Source organism: Nelumbo nucifera, chromosome 7 (genome assembly GCF_055504915.1).
Source record: "Nelumbo nucifera cultivar China Antique chromosome 7, China Antique-T2T, whole genome shotgun sequence".
NCBI classification, from domain to species: domain Eukaryota; kingdom Viridiplantae; phylum Streptophyta; class Magnoliopsida; order Proteales; family Nelumbonaceae; genus Nelumbo; species Nelumbo nucifera.
In genome coordinates, this window is record NC_142655.1 from 6,324,997 (window position 1) to 6,339,115 (window position 14,119).

General features: G+C 39.4%; 1 protein-coding gene across 8 annotated transcripts in view; it reads left to right on the plus strand.

The window, feature by feature from the left end:
- Nucleotides 1-14,119, plus strand: part of LOC104597386 (protein SEMI-ROLLED LEAF 2-like) — a 161,394-nt gene that overhangs the window by 107,806 nt on the left and 39,469 nt on the right. For all 8 annotated transcript variants that reach the window (XR_016078634.1, XR_016078635.1, XR_735195.3 and 5 more), the window contains 7 exons: nucleotides 9,569-9,768; nucleotides 9,870-10,066; nucleotides 10,201-10,493; nucleotides 10,591-10,740; nucleotides 10,823-11,230; nucleotides 11,324-11,473; nucleotides 12,235-12,307. Coding sequence is in view for 4 of the 8 variants with exons in the window: in XM_088891601.1 (XP_088747727.1) it covers nucleotides 9,569-9,768; nucleotides 9,870-10,066; nucleotides 10,201-10,493; nucleotides 10,591-10,740; nucleotides 10,823-11,230; nucleotides 11,324-11,473; nucleotides 12,235-12,307 (1,471 nt within the window). In the remaining 4 variants the exon portion in view is untranslated. The remainder of the gene's footprint in view (nucleotides 1-9,568; nucleotides 9,769-9,869; nucleotides 10,067-10,200; nucleotides 10,494-10,590; nucleotides 10,741-10,822; nucleotides 11,231-11,323; nucleotides 11,474-12,234; nucleotides 12,308-14,119) is intronic.

Here is a 14,119-nt window from a genome sequence, read left to right on the forward strand (position 1 = left end):
TTCCTGAGAGGAACCATAAAAAGGAGAAAGTTCATCAAAGGTAACATCCATAGAGACATGTCTGGTGCCAGTCTTTGGATCAAAACAACAATAACCCTTTTGTGTGGGGGAATAACCAAGGAAGATGCATTTGTGGGCTTTTGGTTCAAACTTGTGTCTCTGCACACTTGGAATGTGAACATAACAGGTACAACCAAACACACGAAGAGGAATTGGGAAGAGATCCTTATCTGGATGAAGAAGACTGAAGGGGGATTTAAACCCTAAAACCCTGGATGGCATACGGTTTATTAGATAGGTAGCAGTAAGTACAGCATCACCCCAAAATCTTGTGGGAACATGTGAGGCAAATAAAATGCTCCTTGCAACCTCAACAATATGTCTATTTTTCCTCTCAGCAACTCCATTTTGTTCAGGGGTTCTAACACAGGAGCTTTGGTGAATAACCCCCATGTCAGAGAGATACAAGGATAAGCTCTTCTCAAAATACTCTTTTGCATTGTCAGATCTGAAAACCTTAATTCTGGTACCAAATTGAGTTAAAACAAGCTCATGAAATTGCCTCACAAGTCTCGGGACTTCGTCTCGGGATTTCATTAAGTATATCCAAGTGAATCTAGAAAAGTCATCAATAAACAGGATAAAGTATTTGTAGCCCCCCATAGAGGGTAAGTGGTAAGGCCCCCACACATCAGAGTGTACAATATGAAAAAGAAAAGAGGATCTTTTATTGCTCACAGGGTAATTTTTTCTACAATGCTTTGACAACTGACATGACTCACAACTGAGACTGGACACACTGACTCCCTTAAACAGTTTGGGAAACAAATGACTTAAAGCAGAAAAAGGTAAATGACCCAACCGACAATGACTCAACATAATTTGACTGACAGACTCTGAAGAAGTAGAACCAAAAGCAACATTCTTGGGATGATCAAAGCATTGGCTAGGGGTGTCAAGCAAGTATATTCCATTCGCTTCATGGCCACTCCCAATCACCTTCCGAGACTTCAGGTCCTGAAACACACAGTGAGAAGGGAAAAAGGTTACACAACAATCCAATGACTTGGTCAAGCTACTTACAGATAACAAGTTGGTATTTAACTTAGGTACATGAAGAGTGGAAGATAAAGGTAAAGAGTCTGTAGGCTTGACAGTTCCCTTGCCAGAAATGGGGGCAAGAGAACCATCAGCTAAGGTGATTTTGTCACGACCAGGAAGCAAATCATATGACACAAACAAAGTGGAAAGGTTGGTCATGTGATCAGAAGCACCTGAGTCAATGATCCAAGGGGTCTTGGGATTACCTGAGGTAGATGCATGGTTAGCAGAAGCCCTTATACCTGAGTGAGCAAATGCAGTTGTGGTTGGACTTCCAGAAGGGTTGGATGATGAAGTTACACCTTCAAGCTGGCTGATCATCCTTCCAAACTTCTCATATTCAGCTTTCATGGCTGCCAATTGTGCACTTGCAGACTCAAACTCTGTATCTGTACTTGTGGCAGTATGTGCACTTCCTGTCTTTCTATTGTCATTCTTCTTCTGGAATCGGATAGGAACAAGACTGGGATGCAATTTCCAGCACTTGTCCTTAGTGTGTTTCGGCTTCTTGCAATATTCACACACCACCTCCTTCTTTCCTGTGCCACTGGGAGCTCCTGTAACCCCTTTGGGTTTGATTCCCATATTTGCAAAATGATCATTGATAATGACCCCTTGAACCTGCACTTTCCTCCTACTTTCCTCACTGCTGACCAAAGCATATGCTTGAGACAATGAAACATCTTCCTTGGACAAGATGTTTTGCTTTGTAATGTCATATTCAGAATTGAGCCCTGTCAAGAACTCAAAGACCCTATTCCTTTCAACCAATTTCCTATATGTTTCAGCATCCTTAGGGGTATCCCATGTCACGGCCTCTATCAAGTCAATTTCTTGCCATATAGATTTTAGGGCTGAGGAGTATGCTGCAAGTGACTTCTCCCCCTGTCTTAGAATCTTCACATCACTTCTCAGTTTGTAAGCTCTGGCAACATTCAACTTCTGGGAGTAAGTTTCTGCAACACTATCCCAGATTTCTTTAGCCGAGTTCATCCACAAGTAATGTTGGCTAATCTGTGGCTGCATTGAGTTCACAAGCCACCCAATCACTGTGTAATTCTCCTGCACCCATTTCTCATAAGAGGGATCCTCCTCTGGGGGAGCTTTCTTGCTCCCAAAGATAAACCCCCACTTTCCTCTACTGCAAATATGAATTTTTACGGATTGTGACCAGGCCAAATAATTGGTTCCATCCAATTTAACTGTAGTTACAGCCAACAAGGAATCAGTTGTAGTTCCCAAATTATGTCCATATTCAGCAGTGCTCTTGTTCTCAATTTCTGAGAAGTCCATTATGTAACAGCTTCAATTAAGGTTTCGGCAGGCCTTTAAAAGTGATTTGATTTCAAAGAACTCAGATTGAGTTGAAACAGTAGCAAACACAGCAGCACACAAACTCAGTTCAGAACTGACAGCCGTGAGAACCAAGTTCGGTGGCAGCACTTTCAAAGAGAAGAAACCCTGATTCAGCCTTCAAGGAACAATCAGCAGGCCTCCAAACAATATGTATTCTTGGTTCCCAACAGTAATTTTCCAAGGAGAACAAAGAACACAGTCCACAGTACCTAAGAGGACTTTTTACAAACAATATGTATGCAACAGTCAACACTTCACTGTTAACAAACAGAAATCACTTCAAGAACACTTTGTCTAGGTCCAAGAAGCAGCTGAACTAAAGTAGAGGCTTGTACCACTTAATTTAGATCAGTTTTTCAGCAGTTTGGAATCCCAATAACAGCCGAACCACACTTCTAGAATAACCCAGAAATCAGTCCAGCAACAGTGGGCCGAATGGAGGTGTGCTTTGAATGCTTTAACAGTCCTCCCAAATAACAAAAATAACTCAGCAAAGAACTGAGAAAACAACTTACAGTATCTCTGGTTTGAACTTCAAACCAGGCTGAACACTTTGCTCTCTGAGCTAGCTTCGAAATCCCTTTTCTCTGATTTCAAATCAGGCTAAAAAACTTGCTCTCTGATTCCTCCTGGTCACCGAACCCTTCTCCAAGTGTATAGAAACTTGGGCACCCTCCAATGACCTCCAAGAACCAGGCGAATGACTGTAAACATTCAGCCCTAGAACCTCCTCATGCAGTTGGCTGAACTAGAACCACATGAGGGACACGCCAAGCAACGACCCGCTCTGATACCAAGTTGAAAAACAGTTCACTTGATGTATGGAACTGTTTGAGATTAGATGCAAAACAGCAAAACAGCAAACAAGAGAGGAAGAGAAGAGAGAGAGCTGCTGCAATGAGTGTTAGAGAATGAGAGGTTCGAACATTACCTCTCTCTAACACTCTAAACATCTTATTAACAAGTTAATCTTTGACAAATTACAGAGAGGCCCTTGAGTGAGCAGGAAAATACAAAAAACAGAATATTACAGAGTATGGGCCCAGAATAAGGCCCACAACAGAGAGAAACATAACATAACATAAAATGACAGTCTATGGGCCATTCGGCCCATCTTCTCTACATTACCCAAATAGGTTTGCTCGTCTTCTTGGTTATGACCAGGCTATTCCCTGTAACCGTTTATCCTTTGCAGTAGCAGAACGGTCCAGCCGATCGCTTAACGACTTAGCACAGGCTTGGGTGCATATCCTTGTGGAGGGTTTTGGTATCAACTTTGTTGCACCAAAAAGGAATCGCCAAGTTTGCATTACCTTTTCATATGCAAGATGGTGGAGTCAAAACTCACACATATATTTTAAGCATTCAATGCAACACATAATTGATGTTATTGGTCCAAAGAAGAAATCTCCCCAATTGCGTAATCAAGTTGTCCTTGGTCCTTAAGATGTTTCCACCCGTCTTATTGAGGGAACTACCACTTCTAAGGAGATTGCTTCAAGTTCCAACCTTCCTACTAGAGAGGGTTCTAACTCTAAGAGAGCATTAGATCATTCAGAAGAAGATTTCGACATTTATTTTAAGCAAGCTCGGTATCCGCGTCCTTCAACTGATGAAATAGAGGAGGATCCTCTTGACTTGGAGAATTTTCCTGATGATTTCCCAAGGGTAAGCTTGTTATTATTATTATTATTATTTTAAATTCACACATGTTCATCCACTTACTCTAGGTCTCATTTCTCTCTCTCTCTCTCTCTTTTAGGGAGAGAATGCCTTTGAAGGTCAAGACCTTCTTAGCATGCTTGCACCTATATTAGAGGAAGACGGAGAACAATTGTCACAGTCCCTAGAGAATCCCTCTCCCATGTAGGATGTGATTTTGGTTGATGATACTTCTTAGGATGTTCCTCCAAGTTTTAATATGCTACCTCCATCAGAAGGTAATGAGAACAACACTGAAGCTGAAAGTAATCAAAAGGTAGATGTTTCACATGATGAAGATATATTACCTTCTTTAGGAGATAATGGGGAGAATATTGAATTTGAAACTAGCCATATGCGAGAAGCCTCATGTATCCATGATGAGTTACCTTCTTTAGAAGGTAATGAGAGAAATGTCGAGGCTAGAAGTGTTTTGCATGTTGATGATAATTTACCTATCTCAGTAGGTAATGAGGATTGTATTGGTACTCCTGTTGCTACCTATCTAATTCAGTCATCATAGCATCCCTCCATTTTGGTTTGGACAAGGCTTCTGGAATAGATCTAGGAGTCACATGTGTGGAAACAAAGGCAAGGAAGGAAGAGTAGGAAGGGGAAGGAAAGTTATAGGATAGGTGTTTGGAAATGCAATGAGTTATACATTTCCATTTGCCTTTGCAAAGAGCAATAGGGAGATCAAGGTCAGGGAAGGTATCCAAAGTGGTAGAAGAGGGCTGACCTGTTACCTTAGTAGTGATGGGAGGTGCAAGAGGCTCATCTGAAGGTGTGGAAACAACTTGCATGTCTCTGAGTCTTTGTCTCTGGTACCACCTTTGGATAATAGGATGGGAATTGGGAAGAAAATGTGGGAGGATGAGCAGGAGCAGGGGGAGCAGGAACATGAGAAGAAGAGCCAATAGAGGACTCGATTGGAGAAGACTCAATAGAAGATTCAATGGGAATTGGAAGAGGAATAGATGGTGACAACACAAACAACTCCTTTGAATGCTGGCCCTTGGGAGAAGTACTAAAGAAAGGAACAGACTTCATAAATGTAACATCTCTGGAAAGAAAGCGAGTGCCATGGACCAGATCAAAACAGCATTACCCCTTTTGTATGTAGGCATATCCCAAGAAGACACACTTGTGTGCTTTAGGCTCAAACTTATGTCTTTAATGACTGTGAACATGAACATAACAAGTGCACCCAAACACTCGGAGAGGAAGAGAGAAGAGATCCTCATTTGGAAATAGGAGGCTAAAGGAAGTTTTAAACCCTAGAACCTGGGAAGGCATCCGGTTTATCAAGTATGTAGCTATAAGGACAGCATCCCCCCAAAACTTAATAGGAACATGAGAAGAAAAAATGAGGCTCCTCGCAACCTCAACCACCTATCGGTTCTTCCTTTCTGCCACTCCATTTTGTTGTGGAGTGTAGGAACAAGAGCTCTGATGAATAACCCCAAAGGTATCAAAGTAGGAGGAAAGGCTCTTCTCAAAATATTCCTTTGCATTATTAGATCGGAATATTTTCATCCAAGTGTTAAACTGGGTAAGAATAAGTTCATGAAATTTTCGTACAATATTTGGCACTTCATCCCAGGACTTCGTAAGGTCAATCCAGGTGTAACGAGAGAAATCATCAATGAAAAGGACGAAATATTTGTATCCCCCCATAGCAGATAAATGATATGGCCCCCACACATCAGAGTGCACAATATAGAAAGGAGAAACTGATCTTTTATTACTCACCGAAAAGATTGTCTACAATTTTTTGCAAGTTCACATGACTCACAATGAAGACTCAATAGGGATATTCCCTTGAACGTTTCTGGAAACAAATGACTCAAAGCTGAAAAAGACAAATGACCAAATCTCAAATGACATATCATGACTCTATCAACTGACTTTGATGAAATAGACTCCGAGGCTACTCCACTAGGTGATCCAGGACTTTGATTAGAGACATCCAGCAAATATATCCCATTCGCCTCATGGCCACTCCCAATCGTCCTCTAAGATTTCAAGTCCTGAAAAACACAATAAGTAGGAAAGAAGGTTATGCTACAATTCATTGATTTTGTTAAGCTACTGACGGATAAAAGGTTAGTGCTAAGTTTAGGAACATGAAGGATAGAGAATAAAACAAGGGAGTTAGAGGCTCTAATATCCCCCTTACCAGAGATGGGGGCAAGAGACCCATCAGTAAGAGAAATCTTCTCTCTGCCAGAGAGGAGCTGGTATGAACAAAAAAGGTTAGGGATGCTAGTCATATGGTCTGATGCACCATAATCTATAATCCAAGGAATTCTATAATTACTTGAGGCTGTAGCATGATTTGCAGAAGCACGAATACCTGAATGGGAAAAAGTGGACGAAGAGGGGTTGCCTAAGGAGGAAGCTGCAATAGTAGTCTCCAAGTGATTAATCAACCTCCCATATCTCTCAAACTCTACCTTCACTACTGCCAGCTACTCCGCAACAGATTTTTCTTCACCTTCAGGTGTTGTAGCAACATTTGCATTCTTAGGCTTTCCAGACTGACCAGCTTTCTTAAAGTTGTTGTTGTTTCGAAACTTCTCTAGAAGAAGATCTGGATGAAGTTTCCAACAAGTATTCTTAGTATGTTTTGATTTCTTGCAATATTCACACATCACCTCTTTCTTCTCATTTGCCCCCTTTGGTTTTATTCCAACATGTGCAAAATGTTTTGAAGGTGGTGGAGCCTGTAGCTGTACCTGTCGCTTGCTCTCTTCACTACTCACCATAGAGTATGCCAGAGCAAGTGTTACTTCATCCTTGACCAGAATATTTTGCCTCATAATATTAAATTCAGGATTAAGTCCTGTAAGGAATTCAAACACCTTGTTTCTTTCCACAAATTTCCTAAAAGTTTCTACATCCTTGTTGCTTTCCCATACAACTACTTCCATAACATCAATTTCTTACCATAGTGACTTCAACATCGAGTAGTAGACAGCTACACTCTTCTCCCCTTATTTCAAATTTTTCACATCATTCGTCAGTTTGTAGGCCCTTGGAACATTCAATTTCTGAGAGTATATTTCTATAGCACTATCCCAAATCTCCTTGGCTGAAGTCATCCAAAGATAGTGTTGACTCATGTGGGGCTGGATAGAATTTACCAACCACCCAATAATTGTGTAGTTATCTTGCATCCATTTCTCATATGTAGGATCAGTCTGTTCCGGTTTCACCTTACTACTCATGAGAAACCCTAGTTTACCTTTACTACAGACACGAATCTTTATAGATTGTGCCCAAGCTAAGTAATTTGTTCTGTCAAGTTTAATTGTAGTCACCCTTGTCAAAATGGAATTTACGGGGCCAACCCCTAACATCGGGATTCGCTTCATCTCACTTCCAGATTGCTCCATCAATCAAACAAAAATAAAAAAACAATGTTTTCAACCTTTATAGACCTAACTGAGGTCAGTCCAGTACTTAAAAATCAGAACTATCCAAACCACTTCCAACTGCCCTTAAGTGGGCATCCACCACTTCCAATTGCAACCGCCCACTTTTGGAGATAAAAAGGAACCCTCCAAGCCTTGAGCGCCACACCCAAACAGTCTCTTTAACCCATAACTGGAAACTCTCTAGTTGGCTAGGGTTTTGGGTAAAAAAACTGCAGCCCCACTTTCTTGGCAATCTACAGCCAGATTCTGACTCTCCAAACCCTCTACCAACTAGGAAAACAAGTTCTTTGAATGATCAGCAATTTATCTCTCCATACACCTTTCGATTAGAAAAAGTGTATGGGAAAAGAAAAGAAAAAAAGAATAAGAGCGAAGGAAGACTTGCTCCGATACCAAGATGTGATTCAGACCAATAAAAAATATTAGAATAATTCAGATTATAGCAAAAGAAGTAGAGAAAAAGAAGAAGATAGCAATAAGAAGAAATAAGAATGGAGAAGAAACGAAAAAGGAGGAGGATTTCGATAACCTCTCCTTTTCCCCCACTCTAATCTTTTATTAATCTTACCTGAGTTACATAATTTACAAGTCTACCCTTAAGTGGGCGTCCACCTCATCAGCATACTTAGAAAACATAAACAAGAATTAATGGCCCATTAAGAATAAATAACAAGAAAGAACTAATAAATAAGACACTAATGGGCTAGGGCCCATTCATCCCAGTCTCTCTACACATACAAAACCAACAATAATGATAAATTAGGAATAAGACTTGTAAGGGTTACGTATTGATACATGTTGAGAATGGTACATAGGACTAAATTGAGTAAATAAAGTAGAAGTTTGTGAAGCATATATAAGCCTAGAATACTCTTCCTGGGTAATTCTCAACATCTTCCTCTTAGGCTATATACATGTAGTAAAAGGTTAAGGTGATGGTGTGTTGTCATGAAGAAAAACCAAGTTGGCAACTTGGCTTCTTAAATATGTATCCTTCAAATCCATGATGAGAACAAAGACATGCTCCATGAGTGTATCTACAATACCCAATAGTGTGATCTTCAAGGCCATAATGAGTGCAAAACCTGGTATTAGTGGCCCTACCACAACTAAGATCACCTAAGGTGTCCATATGTCTACCTATACCACATTATCCATAGAATACCACAATTCCCACGGTTAGTTTTCCAAAAAAAATTGCTATGGTTGAGTGATCTGTTGCAGGTGCAGTATAGGACTTTGACAATCTAGCCCTCTAGAGTTATGAGAAAACTTCCATGATAGTAGTTCAGGATTACCTAAGATTTGCAACCAAATAGGTTCATATTCTGACTTAATACTAGACAATAAACTTTGCTACATAGAAATCTTTCTTTTGTTGTTGCATAATTTTGATGGTTGAGGTGATTTGTTGATAAATGTTAAGGTCTTCACACAGTCCCATGACTTCCTCCTAAGTATGCTCTCTTTACGTGTTCCCAAATCTGCCTAGATGTATCTAGAAAACTCAGGTTGCTACTGATCTTAAGACTCCACAGAATTCCATAGCCACACTTTATTCTGCATCTCATTGCACCCACTTAGAATAAAGGAAGCATCCTAATTCTGGTTTTCCATTTGTCAATTACTTTACCTTGCCTTTTCTTGCTAGAAAACTTTAACATATTTAGCCAAAATAGCGCAATTTCCACCATTCAATTTCATTGAGGTCATTGGAATGGGCATAAAATGGAGAAACATAATTTAAGACTTGAGTTCTATATCTTGTCACCACAATAACCCAAACTCTCAAGAAAAGTTAATTTTGTTATTTTCTCTTTATTTTACATATTTTTTTATCAATGAATTCTATTTATATTACATATCAACTATTTCATTTCCATCTATTTATATGTATGTGTGTTTATGTTCTTTACATACAAAGGACTTATGGTGGTTTTATTCATCAACAATTTTGTTCCTTTCAATAGGTTGTTTCAGTAGTCTTAGATAATTATGGTGATCCTAAGAAAGACTTGGCAAGTCTTGAACATGACAGGCAGGAGACCAAGAACCGTTGGGTGCAAGAAGTACTTAAAGTTGAGGGTCATGTTTCTCCTGCAGATGCCATGACAAAGATTCCTTCTTGGAAGAAGATTATCAATGAGAAAGGCGAACTGAATGTGACTGTGTAATTTTTCATGGCCCATGATCTTATAATGACATTTACCTTTTTTTTCATGATATTGATGAATCATACCTTTCCAAATATAATTTGTCATCTTTCAACAGGGAAGATGCCAAGAACCCCCAATTCTGGTCAAGGGTTTGCCTGCATAACATGGCCAAGCTAGCAAAGGAGGCAACAACTGTCCGACGTGTTTTAGAATCTTTGTTTCGCTACTTTGATAGTGGCAATCTCTGGTCTCCTGAACATGGGCTTGCTCTCTTTGTCTTGATGGACATGCAGTTATTAATGGAAGACTTTGGTATGTTCACTTATCATTTACTGGTTCTGATTATATGCTCTCAGGATTTTTATTTTCTGCCACTTGTCTTTGTGTTTCATTTAACCTTTCATCCATCCTGACCTGGTTCTTTCTTATCTTTCTGTAAATTGCAGGGCAAAACACACACTTGCTGTTGTCCATCTTAGTTAAACATCTTGATCACAAGAATGTCATTAAACAACCTGACATGCAGCTAAACATTGTTGAGATTATCACCATTCTTGCCCAACACTCAAAGGTTCAGGCTTCTATAGCAATAATTGGTGCAGTCACTGACATTATGAGGCATTTACGGAAGAGCATACACTATTCACTTGAAGACTCAAACCTGGGAGTTGAAATGATTAAATGGAACAAGAAGTTTCGTGAAGCAGTAGACGAGTGTCTTGTGCAATTATTAAATAAGGTTATTGTTTTGAAATATCAATTGTACATTGTACTTGGACCCCTTTAAGATGTGTCTCAATTCTGATGATGCAAATTGGGCTGCCATTTCTAAACAGGTTGGAGATGCAGGACCTGTTCTTGACGTGATGGCTGTCATGATGGAGAATATCTCAACATTTACTACTACAGCAAGAAGTACAATATCTGTTGTTTACCGTTCTGCTCAAATGGTAGCATCACTGCCAAATATTTCCTATCAAAACAAGGCATGGAACAATAACAACACCATTTTATTGTGCTTTCTTGTTTTACTGCTGAACTTGCACCTGAATTTTCTTTCATGTGTAGGCTTTCCCTGAGGCATTATTTCATCAATTACTCTTAGCTATGGTCCATCCAGACCAGGAAACACGGGTGGGAGCTCACCGCATCTTTTCTGTTGTTCTTGTGCCGTCCTCTGTTTGCCCCCATCCTTGCTCAGCTATTCCTGGCACATCAAAGGTTTATGGTTTCCAAAGAACATTATCAAGAACTGTTTCTGCATTTTCTTCTTCAGCTGCTCTTTTTGAGAAGCTAATAAAGGAGAAAAGTACCTCCCAAGAAAATGGTTGCCAAGATATTGATGTTGGAAAATTAAGAACTAACAGCGAAGGACTCCTGAGTAGATTGAAGTCCTCTTACACTCGAGTTTACAGTGCTAGGGGTTCCCCTTCAACATCAGATGAGGAATGCATGAACACTCCAAATAAGGAAGGGGTACGTCGTAAAGGTTCCTAATTCTCTTTGAATGCAAGTTCTTACTTCTTCACCATCACCTGGCATGACGCTCTCATATTTACTGAACCTCAGGACCCAATGTACCTTAGGTTAAGCAGTCGTCAGATTACTCTCCTGCTTTCATCACTCTGGGCACAGTCTCTCTCTCCTGAGAACATGCCTGAAAACTACGAGGCGATTGCTCATACTTACTGTTTGGTGTTGTTGTTTTCTCGAGGCAAGGTAATATTGGTCTTTCTGCTGGTGTGATACCGTGTGAGTGTGCATGTGTTTCTTTCTGGATTCAACCAGTGTTTTTTATTCAGAAAAAAAAAGTACTTGGATTTTTTCATGTGGTTTTTTTCCATATCTATTAAATCCCACTTGATCTTTAAAATATTTCATGGGACAACAATGCACACTTAATTGGGGATGATGAAGAATTGAAAAAATAACAATATGCAAAACATAAGAGAAGAAAAGCCAGAGAGAGAGAGAGAGAGAAGTAGCTAAGTGGTTTGTTTTTTAAAGTGGAGTTTGTTTGCAAATATTTCTCCCATTGTTTTAGGTCATCCTATCAAGCACTTGCTGAGAAGTTCACTGTCAATCTGCTACTCTTTCTTCTTCATATTTTCTATATGTGGTTATGAAGTCCTTATTGGCAAATATTTTATAGATATTTCTCATCCTTTTTTTACTTTATTTCTATGTCAAATATCACATCCTTATTATTATTGGCAATTAACAATTTAGATATCATTATTAATGCAAAACAATGGTTTAGATGTGTTTCACATTTTTATTTTATAAATAGTTTTTCTTTGTTATAATTTGTCGTCCCTTCTTCTAAATTCATGTCTTCAAGCATTCATACTTTGAGTTTTCACTACCAATACTGAATTGAAGGCCTGCTGTTTACTATCTTCAATTACACAGAGTTACATTATGTGGCTACATTTTGACAAGCTGCCACTGCTATCATTCCTTCTCTGGTTGTCTTGCAGAACTGCATTCATGATGCTCTAATCCGAAGTTTTCAGATTGCTTTTTCATTGCGGGGCTTTTCTCTTAATGGAGGTAAATTCCTAGCTAATGCGCAGTTCCAGTTCCCCCATGCATGTATTTTCCCTCATACTTAAAAACTCTATAGCATGAGTTGCTTCTAGCAATGAGTTTGATTGATTAATGAGCTTGATAAGTACTCTGTGTGTTGCATGACAAAGATAAATATTATATTCAGAAATGCAAATAACAGTAACTTAGAAAACATATATTTCTCTCTAATCTCTTTGGACTCATCGTTACTGATGGAGAAGAGTGATCAATAATTTTTTGTAAATATATACTCTAGAATTAAATAAAACAATTAATAATGGAAATGATTTAGAAGATCATGGGTAGCAATTTTAAATTCTAACTGGTCCCAGTTGTTGCAAAATAACATGTAGATAGAAAGTTATATCTCTGTCAGAAAACTATCAATAATGTGAAAAGTGATTTTAGAAAAGGATAATTAGATTATACCAAATGGGACCCTCTCATGTACAGGCCAACTTACATTGCCAATCTTGAACAGAGTTAAATGGTCTAGGCTGCCATGTATTCTTTCTAGGTTTTGACCATAATACCAGAACTGCAAAAGTGGAAAACAATATATGAAACATACACTTTCTTTCAAATTTCAAGGTCTAATTATATTTTATTAACTGGATGTTAGAATGTACACTTTCAATTCTTTTTAGGGTAATAAGGTTAGTGAGAAGAAAAGGCCATGAAAAATTGGATAACCAGAAAATTAGAAAAATAACATAATAATAAACAGACTCCCAGATTGTCATTGATTTGATGAGTGTGTTAGAATGTTAGAATGAAGTCTCTTTGTACGAGTGTTCGGCTGATAAGAGTTCTTATTAGCCCATACTTAAGTTTAAGTTATCCTATAACTGGGCCTGTGTTAATGGGCCTAAGCCTGTTTAATGTTTTAAGTTAACTGAGTGTCCCATCAATAATCAGGGGCATTCCAGTAATTACTTGTATCATTGTACTACATTCAAATATAAATAATAGCATGGTCGACTGGGCAGTTTAGTTCGACATTCACAGCATACCAGTGGTGTTCTTCCCCTCTCCTCTACTTCGTGTACAGCTCTCAAGCTCACATGGTATCAAAGCACTAGCTTCTCATTGGTTTCAGCCGGCGCACTAGCTTCTACCCTCTCTTCTCTTGCTGTTCTTTCCATCTTCTTTCTTCTTTTCTGGGTTGCTAAAAAAACTAGGGTTGTAAGAGAACAAAGCAGATTCGAACCTAGGGTTTCCCTTGGTTGTAGGGCTCAAGGGAGGTAAGGCCCAGAAGTGGATGTCCTACTAGGTTTCTTTTTCAGCAAATAGTAGCTATTTGGCTACTAAGAAAGGTCTGTATAGGACAGACCTAGTTGAGGACTGATTTCAGCAGTCCTAGCCCTAGCCGAAAGGGGGAGAGCTTCTCCACAACTGCAGCTTCGAAGCCCCAGCAAAACCAGCATAGCACAGTGGTAAACAGCTCCAAGTTCAGGTTGGTTATCAGTTCGGAACCTCCCACCACTGCTGTACCCGAACTGCTTCAGCTCAAGTGAAGATTACCTAGGGAGCTGCCAGCTCCAGATTGTCCAGCACTATGAACACTTCGGCGAGGTCTAAACCTACTCTAAGACTGAAGTCAGCATGTCCTCTCTATCCGGAGAAGTTTCCTCCAGAGATAACAGACCTGCCGCAAGGTTCTCTAACTTGGAAAACCCTAATCTGTACAGTTTACAGATTACAAACGTGTTGCTGGATGAATATAACTTCAGAGAGTGGTCCATCTCAGCAAGGCTGTTCATTACTTCTCGTGATCTCACAGGCTATCTGGAT